This window comes from Dermacentor albipictus, chromosome 2 (genome assembly GCF_038994185.2).
Source record: "Dermacentor albipictus isolate Rhodes 1998 colony chromosome 2, USDA_Dalb.pri_finalv2, whole genome shotgun sequence".
Taxonomy (NCBI): domain Eukaryota; kingdom Metazoa; phylum Arthropoda; class Arachnida; order Ixodida; family Ixodidae; genus Dermacentor; species Dermacentor albipictus.
The window spans coordinates 5839718-5852887 of NC_091822.1; the positions used below are offsets into that span (position 1 = coordinate 5839718).

Here is a 13170-nt window from a genome sequence, read left to right on the forward strand (position 1 = left end):
GGTCATCATTTCTATGTGTAGCTATCCAAATTTTATTAACACAACTTGTGGCATGACATTCATAGTAATTGCAGATATTCCATGTTGATTGTAGCTGAATTTTTAAAATCTTATGTGTTTTCTGGCGTGTGGATTCCACGCAACATCAGCATACTCAAGTGCAGCCTTGCAATGACCAGAAGCTGCAGTGTTCTGCCGATGGCACAAGTTCGATTGCCAGCTTCAGCTGCTCCATTCTGGTAGGTGTGGAATGTAAAAATGCGCATGTATTGAGCACTGGGCGCTTATTCTCAGGTGGTCAGAATAGACATGAAACGCAAAAATGCTCGCATTATGCATCTCATAATCTATACTATAATCTGTAGTAAAAGCAGCAGAAGAATTCTATATTTACCTCTACAGTACCTAGAGCAGCCATGCTGCCTTCATTCGATGTAGTGATTAACAGGACACAGAGACCCCTTCTATAACTAGCAGTCAAGTTAGAAGGGCCTTGCAAGACGTGACCTGGGGATAAACAACAGGAGAAGATGGAATAACAGTAAATTTATTCAAAGATGGAGGAGATAACATGCTTGAAAAGTTTGCGGCTTTTTATATGCAATGCCTCACAACTTCAGTTGTACAAGAGCTGGAAGAATGCCAACAATATATTTATCCCTAAGAAGGGAGACGTTAAAGAAATGAGGAATATAAGCCCATTAGCTTACTTTTAGTATAATATAAAATATTCACCAATTTCCAGTAGAGCCAGGGAAATACTTGACTTCAATAAACCAATAGGACAGGCTGGATTCGGCAAGAGATATTCTACAATGGATCACATCCATGTCATCAGTAAGGTAATCAAGAAATCTGCAGAGTGCAATCAACCTCTCTATATGGCTTTCATAGATTATGAAAAGGCATTTGTTTCAGTAGAGACACCAGCAGTCATAGAGACATTGTGTAATCGAGAAGTACAGGAGGCATACATGAAAAAAATAACCTCCCAAGTAATCCTTACAGATAGTTAAACAGTGAAGCTGAAACGTGCAGCCCCAGTGTTCATCACCGGGTTAATCGCGACGGTTCATTAAACGAGGGCTTGGTAGGCTGCTGGATCCTCGGTACGCAGTTGGTGCTTGCGCTCGGCTGCACGAGCCTGTTATTGTGCCCAGGCTGCAGCATTGGCATGGCGTCAACGAGCTCGTTCTTGGTTCTGCTCGCGGCATTGCTGATCAAAAGCTACTGTTCCTCAGGAGTATGTAGGATGCGTGGCCTCCCGATTCGGAGCCAGAGAGAAGGAGCTGCACGTGTGCTTGGCTGCGATGGAGAGCAACGACCATACTACTGGTCCAGCCAAACGCACACATCTCTCTCTCTTTTTTGCACATGCGCATGGGGTTGTGCCCGAGGAGTTTTCAGCGTACAGGCGACAGACAGGTGGACAGGCAGACGAATTGGCTAGCCATATACAGCTGCGCTGTAAATGTCTTAGGAAATATCTAGTCAAATCTTGTTACTATGAACCCCACATTAACGAATTTCTCAAATTCACAAATATTTAAAAAAGTCCCTCCAGATTGCTTATAATTTCAGTGTAAAAATATTTCAGAACTACAAATTTCAGTACAGCGCATATTTCAGAATGACGTGCATAGTTTATTTTCCCCTTCATAACCAAGGAACATCAGTATCACGAATTTGGCTAAAAGTAACTGCGCCGCAACTCTCGCGTCAAACAGAAACCATGAGGGCAAGGTTTGGCGATGTTCACGCAAGTTCCAACGATGAATGCAGCTAGCGAAGGCGCCAAGAAGAAGCGAAAATAGTTTTTGCTGCAGGACAAATTGGACGTATTGCAGGAAATTGATGCAGAGAAAAAAGCGAATCTATGTGTGCAGACAGCGTCGCACTGCCCCATCGACCGATGTGACCATTTTGAAAGACTGAGATAAGATTGTCAAGCTTCACTAGGTGTCGCAACTCTCTCCTATGAGGAAATGGCTGCGACTGGGAAACTTTCAAAAATGTGGACCAAGCTGTTCTTATGTGGTTTAAAGATGCCAGACTGCAAAACGTTCCTATGTCTGGCCTAATGCTCCAACAAAAAGCCAGCGAATTTGCCAATGCAATTCAAATAACTGTGTTCGATGCCAGTGTAGATTGGCTTTTTCGCTTTACACCAAAGGAATGCAATAACTTGGCAGGTAGTGTCGGGCAAGGAAAAGGCTGCTGACAGAGAAGGCGCGGATTCCTGGTGCAATGATCGTTTTCTAGAGGTGGCTGAATCGTACTCTGAAGAGGATATTTTCAATGTGGATGAGACCGCATGTTTTTTTATCAGCTCCTTCCAGACCGGACGATGCACTTCAAAGGGTGGCAGTGCAAAGGAGGGAAGAAGTCTCATCTTCGCATGGCTGTCCCGCTCTGCTGCAATGCAACAGGCATGAAGAAAACTAAACTGCTCGTCATCGGCAAGTACGCGAAGCCTCGTTGCATGAAAAACGTCATGTTGTTATCGTACAACTACCGCGCCAACAAACGAGCCTGGATGACCAGACAACTGTTTTCCGAGTGGCTTACGAATTCTACGACCAAATGAGGAGGGATGACCAAAGAATTCTACTGGTTGTCGACAACTGCTCTGCTCACATTGTGAATGTTCGCTTGACGCACATTTACTTGGAGTTTCTGCCGCCAAACAACACATCCTTGCTGCAACACCTACACCAAGGCATTATAAAGAGTGTGAAATCAGAATTTCGTAAGCATCTTGTGCAGCGGTTGATTATCACCCTCCGTCTAAACCAACCGACTGCAATCAATATTCGTCAGGCAGCGGAAATGCTCACAGGAGCTTGGTGGACCTTGAAGGTGTCTGCCATTAGCAACTGATGGCGAAAAGCAGGGCTTGTCAAAGCGCCTGTGCAGCTTGAAGATGACCTGGAGGCGACCGACAGCAACACAGGGGACCTGTGGATGGAGGTTGTGGAGCTGCTGCCCGCCGTCTCTTCCTTTGATGACTATGTGGAGAGCGACAGCATAGCACTAACGGCGGTGGTCCTGACAACCGAAGGGATTGTTAACTGCTTTCATGATGTCTCCTGTGATGATGGCGACCCGAGGGAAGACGACTGTGGGTCGTCTTCCTTCGGAACACAGAAGGCGAGATCGTGTCAAACATTGATGTGTGAGTACACATGAACAAAGTCCACACTTTCATTGCTTGGTGCAATGACATACCTGATGAGGTATTGCGCAAGGAGGAAGACATAGATGCATTTCTAACCAGTCTTGCATGCTGCATGTGCCAAAGAAAATCACTGATTTCTTAGAAAAAAGCAGCTTTGAAATGATTGAAACATATTTATTTGAGAGTATGCTTGTCTGCACATGCATCTACTGCCAAGGTACATCATTTTGATTACTAGGCTTGTCTACTGGCATATAACCGCAAGTTTTTCATTACAACGATATTTCAAAATAACGAAAGATTTTCGGTTGTCCCGTGTGATTCTTTATATCGAGATTTGACTGTACAAGGATTCCACAAGAAAAGTAGGTTACCTACCATACAGACTCATGTAAGGGCCGCACTTATTTTTCATAATTTTGATGAAGTGCCGAATGGGACCAAATCTTTTAAATGGTGTCAGCGCAGCCGGCAACTACTGAACATTCCAGATCCCCAAGTATACCATTGCATCAGAGGTCAACACGCAGCTCTTGCCATCCAGTAGGAGTGCGTGGAAGTGTGCAGCGGGTGGAAATTCACCAACGCACGTGCACTGCAACACGTCACCAAACACGATTGCTTCTGATGGATTTTTTTTCTTCTAAATATTGGGCTGCCAACTTAGGGGTACGTCCCTTACAAGTCCAAACGGTATTAATAAAAGGATCAGGTAGGGAGAGACAATCTCTCCAATGCTATTCACTGCGTGCTTAGAAGTATTCAAGCTATTAGTCTCTTAAGGCTTAGGAGTGAGGATCATCACTGAATATCTTGGCAACCTTCAGTTTGGAGGGGACATTAGAGTGTTTTAGCTTGTCCGGCGATCTGGTAAATGTAGGCAGATTGGGCATTTTACCAGGCAGGCGGGGGGCATAAATGTGAGCGACTTGACAGGTGCTGTCACCTCGTGGGGCAGAGGCGAATCGGCACACAATTATGCCTCTGTGAAAATTTAGACCAACAACAAAAAAGAATACACTTGGTTACTGCGTATTAGCTCTGTGTTTGTCTAGTTGAGCTCTGCGCCACCAGGTGGCTGCACCAGTTTGGCCCCTTAGGTTTACGCCTACGCCCCTCCGGTAAAACGCCCAGTCCGCCTGCGTTAGCCAGAGTACCAGACAAGCTAAAACTCTCTATTGTCGTGTTCAGCAACACTGGGGAGGAATGAACAAATGACTGAGGACCTTAATCGAGAAATTGTAAGAGTTGGGTTGAAGATTGAAATGCAGAAGGCAAAGATAATGTACAATAGCCTGGCAAGAAAACCAGAATTCAGGACTGCTAGTCGGCCTCTAGAGTATGTACAGGAATATGTTTATCTAGGTCAATTGCTCACAGGGCGCCGTGATCACGACAAGGAAATTTACAGAAGAATAGAAATGGGTTGGAGTGCATATGGTAGGCATTACCAAATCCTGACTGGGCGCTTACCACTGTCGTTGAATAGAAATGTGCACAGTCATTGCATTTGACTGGTGCTAACATATGGGGCAGAAACTTGGAAGTTAACAAAGAAGCTGGAGAACAAGCTATGGACAGTGCAAAGAGTGATGAAGTGAAAAATGTTACATGTAACATTAAGAGACAGGAAGACGGCAGTGTGGATCAGAGAACAAACGGGGACAGCCGGTATTCTGGTTGACATTAAAAGAAAAAAATGGAGCTGGGCAGGCCATGTCATCCATACGGTAGATAACCGGTGGACCATTAGGGTTGCAGAATGGGTGCCAAGAGAAGGAAAGCACAGTCGAGGATGGCAGAAAACTCAATGGGGTGATGAAATTAAGAGATTTGCGGGCACAAGTTGAAATCAGCTAGCGCAAGACAGGAGACAGCAGGGAGAGGCCTTCGTCCTGCAGTGGATGTGAGACATAGGCTGAAGATGATGCTGAATCTATACTCGTGGGCAACTTTCTGTGGCAATGAAGGGAAAGCGCATGTTTCCCTACATGAAGTAGTCCGGCAGCATCTAACAACACTTTTTGTTTCTGGAACAGATACTGAATCAGTGTGGCTCCCAGTGTGACAGTTTCACATTCGCTTGAACACAGAAGAGAAAAGCAGAAAAGTAAGTCAAAGTTTACACTGCGTCGTGCATTTCATCTTATTTTACTGTTTTAAATATAGGACTGTTACGTTTTCTCTTCCCCAACTTAAGCTAGTGTGGATAAAAATGTGGGACTGTTTCCAGGAACACTCTTACTTGTGTGCGCTTTGCCTGTAGCTCTCCCTTTATTGCCATAGGAAGTTGTGCCCTAGTATATGTGAACAAAATTTATTGCATTTTAGTGAAGAAAGCTGTTTTACCAACTGGTGGAACCACAAGTTTGATTTCAGGTTTTAAAGTTTTAGGGAAAAATGGCTGAAGATCAGTAAAATTTAAAGAAGTTAGCACAGGAGTTTACAGCTTTGTAACTCTGCACCAGAGTCCTATATCAGAATAATCTCAAATACACCTGTTAGATAACCTAAAATAGAAAAATATCATGTGCTAGCTCTCAACTTACACAAAATTGTTACATTTTCTATGTGAATTTTAGCACACTTCCATTCACAAATTAGAGTTGTTTCGAAATAAGGTACGTCAGTCTTAGTTTCTTTGGATGTTTTAATGGATGCTGTTTACAGATTTAGGATATGGTTTTTATTGCCAGATTAGTGTTGTAAGCTTGATGTCCCTTTTCTTGTATTTTTCAACTTACAGTGACAGTTTACGATTAAAAAGAAATTCAGTCGCAGAAATAGAAATCTGCCCCTGCAGATGGTATATTTTAAGTTTTTTAAATGCGTAAGCATTTCTGTGCTTACCCTACGAGAAAACGGTTCGTCCGTCCATCCCATAAGACGGGCGCTTTCAAGGTAACAACCCACAGCAGCAAGCGAATTCACCTTCGTTCTGCCTCTCGCTTCAACCCCAACGAAGCGACGAGAATGCAGTGGTCACGGAGCTGTCAGCACATGCCGCATTCAGCCACGTTCACAGATCGCTTTCAGGATGTGGGCCTGCGTGTCTCTAAAGCTAAGTAAGCAGTGAGAACACAGCGCGTAAAGCTGTCAGCAGTCGGCACTCTTTGCTGGCATTGCAGATCGCTTTCAAGGTACGGCCCACGTGGCGGTGCCCCGTCTGAGTACGTTTTATCATGGTTCACAATGGTTCAACACAGATGGATAAGACACTGAAGAGCTATAACAGCTCATAATGATCGGAATTTAATCAGCGCAACTGGCACTGCCCCCTGCAGTACTTTGCTTGTGTCATCAATGCTCTTTGTGGCACCGTTCGTACCACATCGTGTTGCCGCAGTGGTGTCATTTGTACTCACCGGGTCAAGTTTCAGTACATTCATAATGACACTGGGCTGTGTGGAGACGAGCAAGTAGCACAATGCTTACACATTGTTAGGCAACTCCCAGAGGTGTTTCTGCATGAATTTTTTTTTAATGCTACGAGCCTCATTAAATTGGCTTAGTGAATACATACCAAAATAATTCTGTGACGTAGTAGTTCTGCGGAAACCCGCAAGGTGGAGAGCAGTAATGAATAAAGGGGGATGTCTCATTTTCCCTTTATTCAAAATAATTCTGTGTTCAGATGTATTTAAATAGGAGCTTCCAAGGTAAAGCATCTTTTCAATCTGTGTGCTCTCACTACAGCATGCCTCATAGCCACAGGCCAGCGAAATAAGCTGATACTTACACTCGTTCACCAATATTCTCACAGGCTGTGCACTCACTTGCACTCCTGCTTGTGCCAACTCGGCAACACATTCATACTCATTTCCATTCACTCTTGCCAGCACCCACTCATGCTTGTACTTACATCAACTCCCACTTGCCAGAATTCACATACACACTTGCTGACATTCCACACCATGAGAGCATTTGTCAGAGAATAATGAATTGGAAGAATTTTGCTTGCAGCATATAATTGTTAGATCACTGTTTTTAATGGTAAGTTTTGTAAGATGAGGTGAATTAATCAGCTGAAGGTTTTTCAGGTACTGCCACTGTGGCAGAAGCGATAACCAGATAACGCCTGCAACTCACATTCATACTCACGTCTACTCAACATCATTGTCACTAAGTTTTACTCATGCTCACATTAACCGGCACTCATTCCCAGTCATACTCGTGTCCACTCAGAACCTTTGTCGATCATTAACGCTCAATCTCTCACCTGTGATACTAGTGTGAAGCGAGTACGAGTCATTGCACTCGCGAGTGTGCTGTGCTGTGGTCAACGTCCTATGCTCATAGCCAAGTTGTGGGCTATGCTACATATGACACCATCAATTATGGCTGTAGTCTAATACCCGCTGTAGATGGCTAAATAAGCACCTATGGATAGTTCGACAAAGTCGGTGAAAGAGACAGCCTACAGGGGCCAGCGTCAAAGTAAAAAATGCAGGCTTATTTTTGCTGTGCAACCAGGATGGCAAGCCTGCCCGAAAAAAAAAAAGGCTTTGTAAAAGTTACTTTGTGCAGAAGAAAGTGTAACCAAGCTTTTCCTGTGTTTTTTCTTAGTTACTTTTGCAATAATGGTAAGCCACATTGAATTTTCCTTCAGTTTGCACATACTTAACTCTAAAGTGTAGAATTAATATTTTTTTTTCTTGACACGACATGGGTTCCAAATGCCTTCTATCATACTTGGAGTGTCGTCTCTCTTAGCCCTTGTCCTTTATAGTGTACACAATATGAATTATGAATAACCAGTTGGCCCAAGCCTCCACGCTTGTTACATAACTCAGACAGAATTGTTTTCCGACCTGCCATTGTAGACTGTCTTCAATGCTGGTCAGAATAGGAGCACACCCTTTGATTATACTTTGCTTGGCTTCTAATGTTGTTTCCATCGGCTTGTGCTGATGCAGGGCCACCGACAAGGCCGGGGGGGCAGCATGGCCGCGGGGGAGGAACGTCGAGCGCGGCTACGCCGGTGGCTCAACCAAAGCCTGCGGGTGGAGATGAGTGATGGCCGCACCCTGGTAGGCAGCTTCCTCTGCACTGACCGTGACCAGAACATCATCCTTGGATCCTGCTCGGAGTACTTGCAGCCAGGTGAGAAGGGAGTGGCTCGGTTCATTGAAGCCAACATACAATGAGGCCAGGGAAACCATGGAGGAATTTGACCATTTCTTTTTCATTGAAATGAAGAAAACTGAAATGAAAGTTGGAAGAGAGACAGTTTGTCACAATGGGAAACTAAACCTACATCTCCTGCATTACATGTGCGATTCTCTACGTAGTGAGCTACCGTGGCAGCCATCCTACCCTCTTCTTTGTTGTGTATTTGTGTGTAGATACTAGATACAGCCCTGGGAGTGTTAGCCAGCACCACTCAGTCATGGCGGCAGAGGCAAATCATCCTTTCAAGTGCAGGTATCACGTATGCAAAGAAAAGGCACAATAAACCCTCATAGGTTACCTTATGGCATCAAGGCTGCCAAATTCAAGACAATGAAATGAACAAAAATAAGCAGGGTAGATGCACATAGCACCGTCCCTGTCCGCTGTACCAAATTCTGCCAAATAGGATCACCAGGTACACTGCACAAATCTTTGGGCTAAGCGTCTAGACTGGTTATGTACAAACCTTGCACATAGGTGGCATATCATGGTGCGTGCAGTGTATTTCCACATTTCGGTCGACTACTCGCCCTTTTCTTCAACACTAAGGTCCTCTTCCTGAGTTAAAGCCGAGTACCTGTTCTGTAGCTTGATCTGGAATTCCTCTATTTTCCCTCTTACCGCTAACTCATTGATCGGCTTCTTATGTACCAGTTTGTTCCGTTCCCTTCTCAGGTCTAGGCTAATTCGAGTTCTTACCATCCTGTGGTCACTGCTGCGCACCTTGCCGAGCACGTCCACATCTTGTATGATGCCAGGGTTAGCGCAGAGTGTGAAGTCTATTTCATTTCTAGCCTCGCCGTTCGGGCTCCTCCACTTGCGGAAGAAGGTATTCATTATCCTCATATTATTCTGTTCCGCAAACTCGACTAATAACTCTCCCCTTCTATTCCTAGTGCCTATGCCATATTCCCCCACTGCTTTGTCTCCAGCCTGCTTCTTGCCTACCTTGGCATTAAAGTCGCCCATTAGTATAGTGTATTTGGTTTTCACTCTACCCATCGCCGATTCCACGTCTTCATAGAAGCTTTCGACTTCCTGGTCATCATGACTGGATGTAGGGGCGTAGACCTGTACAATCTTCATTTTGTACCTCTTATTAAGTTTCACAACAAGACCTGCCACCCTCTCGTTAATGCTATAGAATTCCTGTATGTTACCAGCTATATTCTTATTAATCAGGAATCCGACTCCTAGTTCTCTTCTCTCCGCTAAGCCCTGGTAGCACAGGACGTGCCCGCTTTTTAGCACTGTATATGCTTCTTTTGGCCTCCTAACTTCACTGAGCCCTATTATATCCCATTTACTGCCCTCTAATTCCTGCAATAGCACTGCTAGACTCGCTTCACTAGATAACGTTCTAGCGTTAAACGTTGCCAGGTTCATATTCCAATGGCGGCCTGTCCGGAGCCAGTGATTCTTAGCACCCTCTGCTGCGTCGCAGGTCTGACCGCCGCCGTGGTCAGTTGCTGCGCAGCTGCTGGGGACTGAGGGCCGGGGTTTGATTGTTGTGTTCATATAGGAGGTTGTGGCCAAGTACTGCACCAGGGTGGCCAATCCTGCTCTGGTGAGGGAGTGCGTTACCGGTTCTGGTCACCGGGATCAGGCCACACTCCAGGCCTGTTTGTGCAATTTTATCAACACGCGGATTTTTTTTTTTTTTAGTCCGGTGGAAAATTGCCGGCACCGGGATTCGAACCACGGACCTCTTGCACGTGAGGCGGGTGTTCTACCTCTACGCCACCGCTGCATGTTTCATTTAGAGTAAATGAGAAGCACACGCTCTTTGGCAAAGTCATATTAGTAACATTGATTTTGTAAAATTACAATGGTGGGACCATTGCTTGCTGCAACGACAAAACACACTGACATCTGAGCAATGACAGATAGAGCTATGATTCTATTGCAGTGAAGTTGACAAATGTATATATGCTAGCTTTTTCTGAGCTTGTTGAGCATAAGTGCACGCTGAAAGAGTGCAAAAAAAGAAACACTCAACTTCTTTCAATCTACAAAATATTTTCATGCTTATACTGCGTATTCTTTATGCACGTTGTCTCACTGATAAACGATTTTACTCAGCTTTTGTAGCACACTCATTGCCACATGACTGTAGCTGCATGGATCATGTGCAAAGCTGTATCCAATATTTGCTTATACAAGAACTTGCTGCACACACATACTAGACACACGTACAGCCTCACCCCTATAAAGTATATGAAATGTACTGGCCCGACCTGTCTAACTTTCCTTCCCTCTTTTTTTTTACCTGCACTAGTCACATTACTTGACGTTGACAAAAAAATATTTGGCTGTGAAAAGAATGGCAGTGTTTACACTAGATTTTCTATCCTTTCATGTGAAATTCTGTTTTAGGCAGATGGAAGCTAATCTGATCGATCACTCAAAAGCAGCCCTCACACAATGGCATAAGTCTTTTTATGAAAAAACCACAAGGGTGTTTGCATGAAGTGTGAATGGCAGCCACATTTGTGTTGGGTGTTACAAGCTGCAACAGTTGTGTTTTTTAGGTACATGGGTTGTGTAGACATGGCAAACATGAAGCAAAACATTTACTTGGATAACAAGGTCAAATAACATTAGGAATTAGACAAGGTCAATATACAGCCAGAGAATATTGACACGTGTACTTGCCTATCTTTATCGGGTGACCATGTTCACCGCCTAAAAAATGTTATCGCACAGCGCAGGACGTGCCTGCATGTATAGGAAGTTTCTAGAATGTTATCAATGGTTCCATCTGATGTCTGTCACGAAACCTTGTGTAATCTGATTGCATATATGCGCGACACGAATAGTGTAGAACTTTATGGAAGGCATGCGGGTCATAGCGATTACTCTGGAACATTCCACGACTGATGTATAAAAGCCGACGTGCTTGACCCACTGATGAGATTTTCGACGATCGCCGAGTGTGTTCGCCGCTATCGTTGTTCTTTGAGTGTAGCCTGTTCTTGAGGGCACAAGATCGCCCAATAAAACGCTAGTTTCCTTAATCGCAGTTTGGCTGCCTTCTTAACCATCACTACCACGTGATATCTGGTGGAAGTGCTGGTTCGTTCATGTACCGCACGCCCCTGACAAGTCATGATCCAAGCCCAGACCGCAAATACAAAACCTACGTTGTTCCGGTTCATCGAGCAAGTCACCGACTGCAACAGCTACCCCTGGTACTGCTTAAAGTCGGTACAACTTAAAGTCGCTGCGGTCGCGAGGAATCCCTGGCAGTCGCATTCTCAAACTGGTGTCGAACCGTCTTCTTCTTTCTACCCTCGTGATACTTCGTGCGCATGGCGCATGCGAGCTGAGTCCAACCGGTTACTCGTGCCACGAAGATCGCTGCCTGTTGTTGCTGAACAACACTGCTGTTTGGCATGCAGTGTCCAATACGAAGGGCATGCAACTTGAATGTGACCAAGTTTTCGCGGCATCACCAACGTATACCAACGCAAAATTTTTTTCTCTCGCTTTATGGTCACCCTAGAAAAATCACATTAAAATTTTTTTCGAAATAAGTACCTAAGAAGAATTGGAATCTGCAATAAAAATAGCGACCCTGGGCAGCTGCATGTGGCAAAAGAAATCGACCCTCAAAAGGTTAATAAAAATTTATATTTTGCAGTGGCTTATATCATTTTGGCAGTGATTCTTTAATAAACAAACATGTTCAGTAACGTACAAATTTTTAGTATATTTTGTAATATTTTTAGTATTTATTGGTTTTGAGTGTAGTATCTTAATTTGAGAGGTTGCATGCTGCACAAATAAAGATGAGCAAACCTTTGGCACCATATAGGGATAGAGATCGTGTAGTTCTCTACACTGACTCAAATGAATCAGGATAAAGAACAAAGTGCATATATGTTAACATGTTGTGTTGATGCAACAGGAGAAGCAGAAGGATGCCCACACACAAATTTATTTATTTACTCATTCATCTGTTCATTCATTCTTTCATTCATTTATGCAACCCTACAGGCCCCAAAGGAGCATTGAGAAGGAAAGGGGGGGCAATTGCAAAATAATTAACAATGAATTCCCCCCCCCCCTAAAAAAGAACAAACAACATGTAAAAGTACAGGATGTGCAAAATCATTCACACGAGCAAAGAAACAAATTATACATCGAAAAAAAAAGAAGGAAAGTATATGCAAGTGCAGAACAAATGAAGTGGAAGTAAGCATTGCTGTACAAAATAAAAATTACACATGAAGTTGCAATTGTTTGCGAAATTTAACAGGACCATTTATTGATGCTTTATCATTTGGTAGAATATTTCATAGTGCTATGGCGCGTGGCATTGTTGATTTGTTGACAGACTGTGTGCGACCAAAAATGCACCTGAACCTGAGATTACTATGGAGTTGACCAGATGTACACGAAGGTATTTCAAGCGAGAGATGAGTGGATCACAAGTTGTAAATGTACCGTATTTACTCGCACAATGATCGCGCTCGCGTAATGATCGCACCCCTAAATTTTGTCGTCAAAATTCGATTTTTTTTATGTCCCGTGTAATGATCGCACCTCGAACTTGCCGCAGGGATATGTCGTGTGCTAAGTCTAGCTAATAATGATCGCGCTTACCATCTGTCGAATGCTACACGAACGACTCAAGACACGCCAAGCGGCCTGCACGCACCAAACATTCTTAAGTAGATGCCTGATTTCATTACTTTCATCACTTTCCGCACTTCCATGACAAAAAGAGGTACAACCAAGCTTGCCTTTATTATGGGTTGCTTTATAATGGTTGATGTCAACAAAAACAATAACATTTCGATTCTTTTCATCTGCAG

General features: G+C 44.0%; 1 protein-coding gene across 4 annotated transcripts in view; it reads left to right on the forward strand.

Moving 5' to 3' along the window:
* The window catches only part of Sbat (LSMD1 domain-containing protein Sbat), a 39323-nt gene that overhangs the window by 11085 nt on the left and 15068 nt on the right, over nucleotides 1-13170 (forward strand). For 2 of the 4 annotated variants that reach the window (XM_070533432.1, XM_070533431.1), the window contains 2 exons: nucleotides 5218-5288; nucleotides 8095-8281. In XM_070533432.1, coding sequence (XP_070389533.1) covers nucleotides 8122-8281 — 160 coding nt within the window. In that variant the 5' untranslated portion in view covers nucleotides 5218-5288; nucleotides 8095-8121. The remainder of the gene's footprint in view (nucleotides 1-5217; nucleotides 5289-8094; nucleotides 8282-13170) is intronic. The other 2 variants (XM_070533433.1, XM_070533430.1) reach the window with 1 other exon arrangement.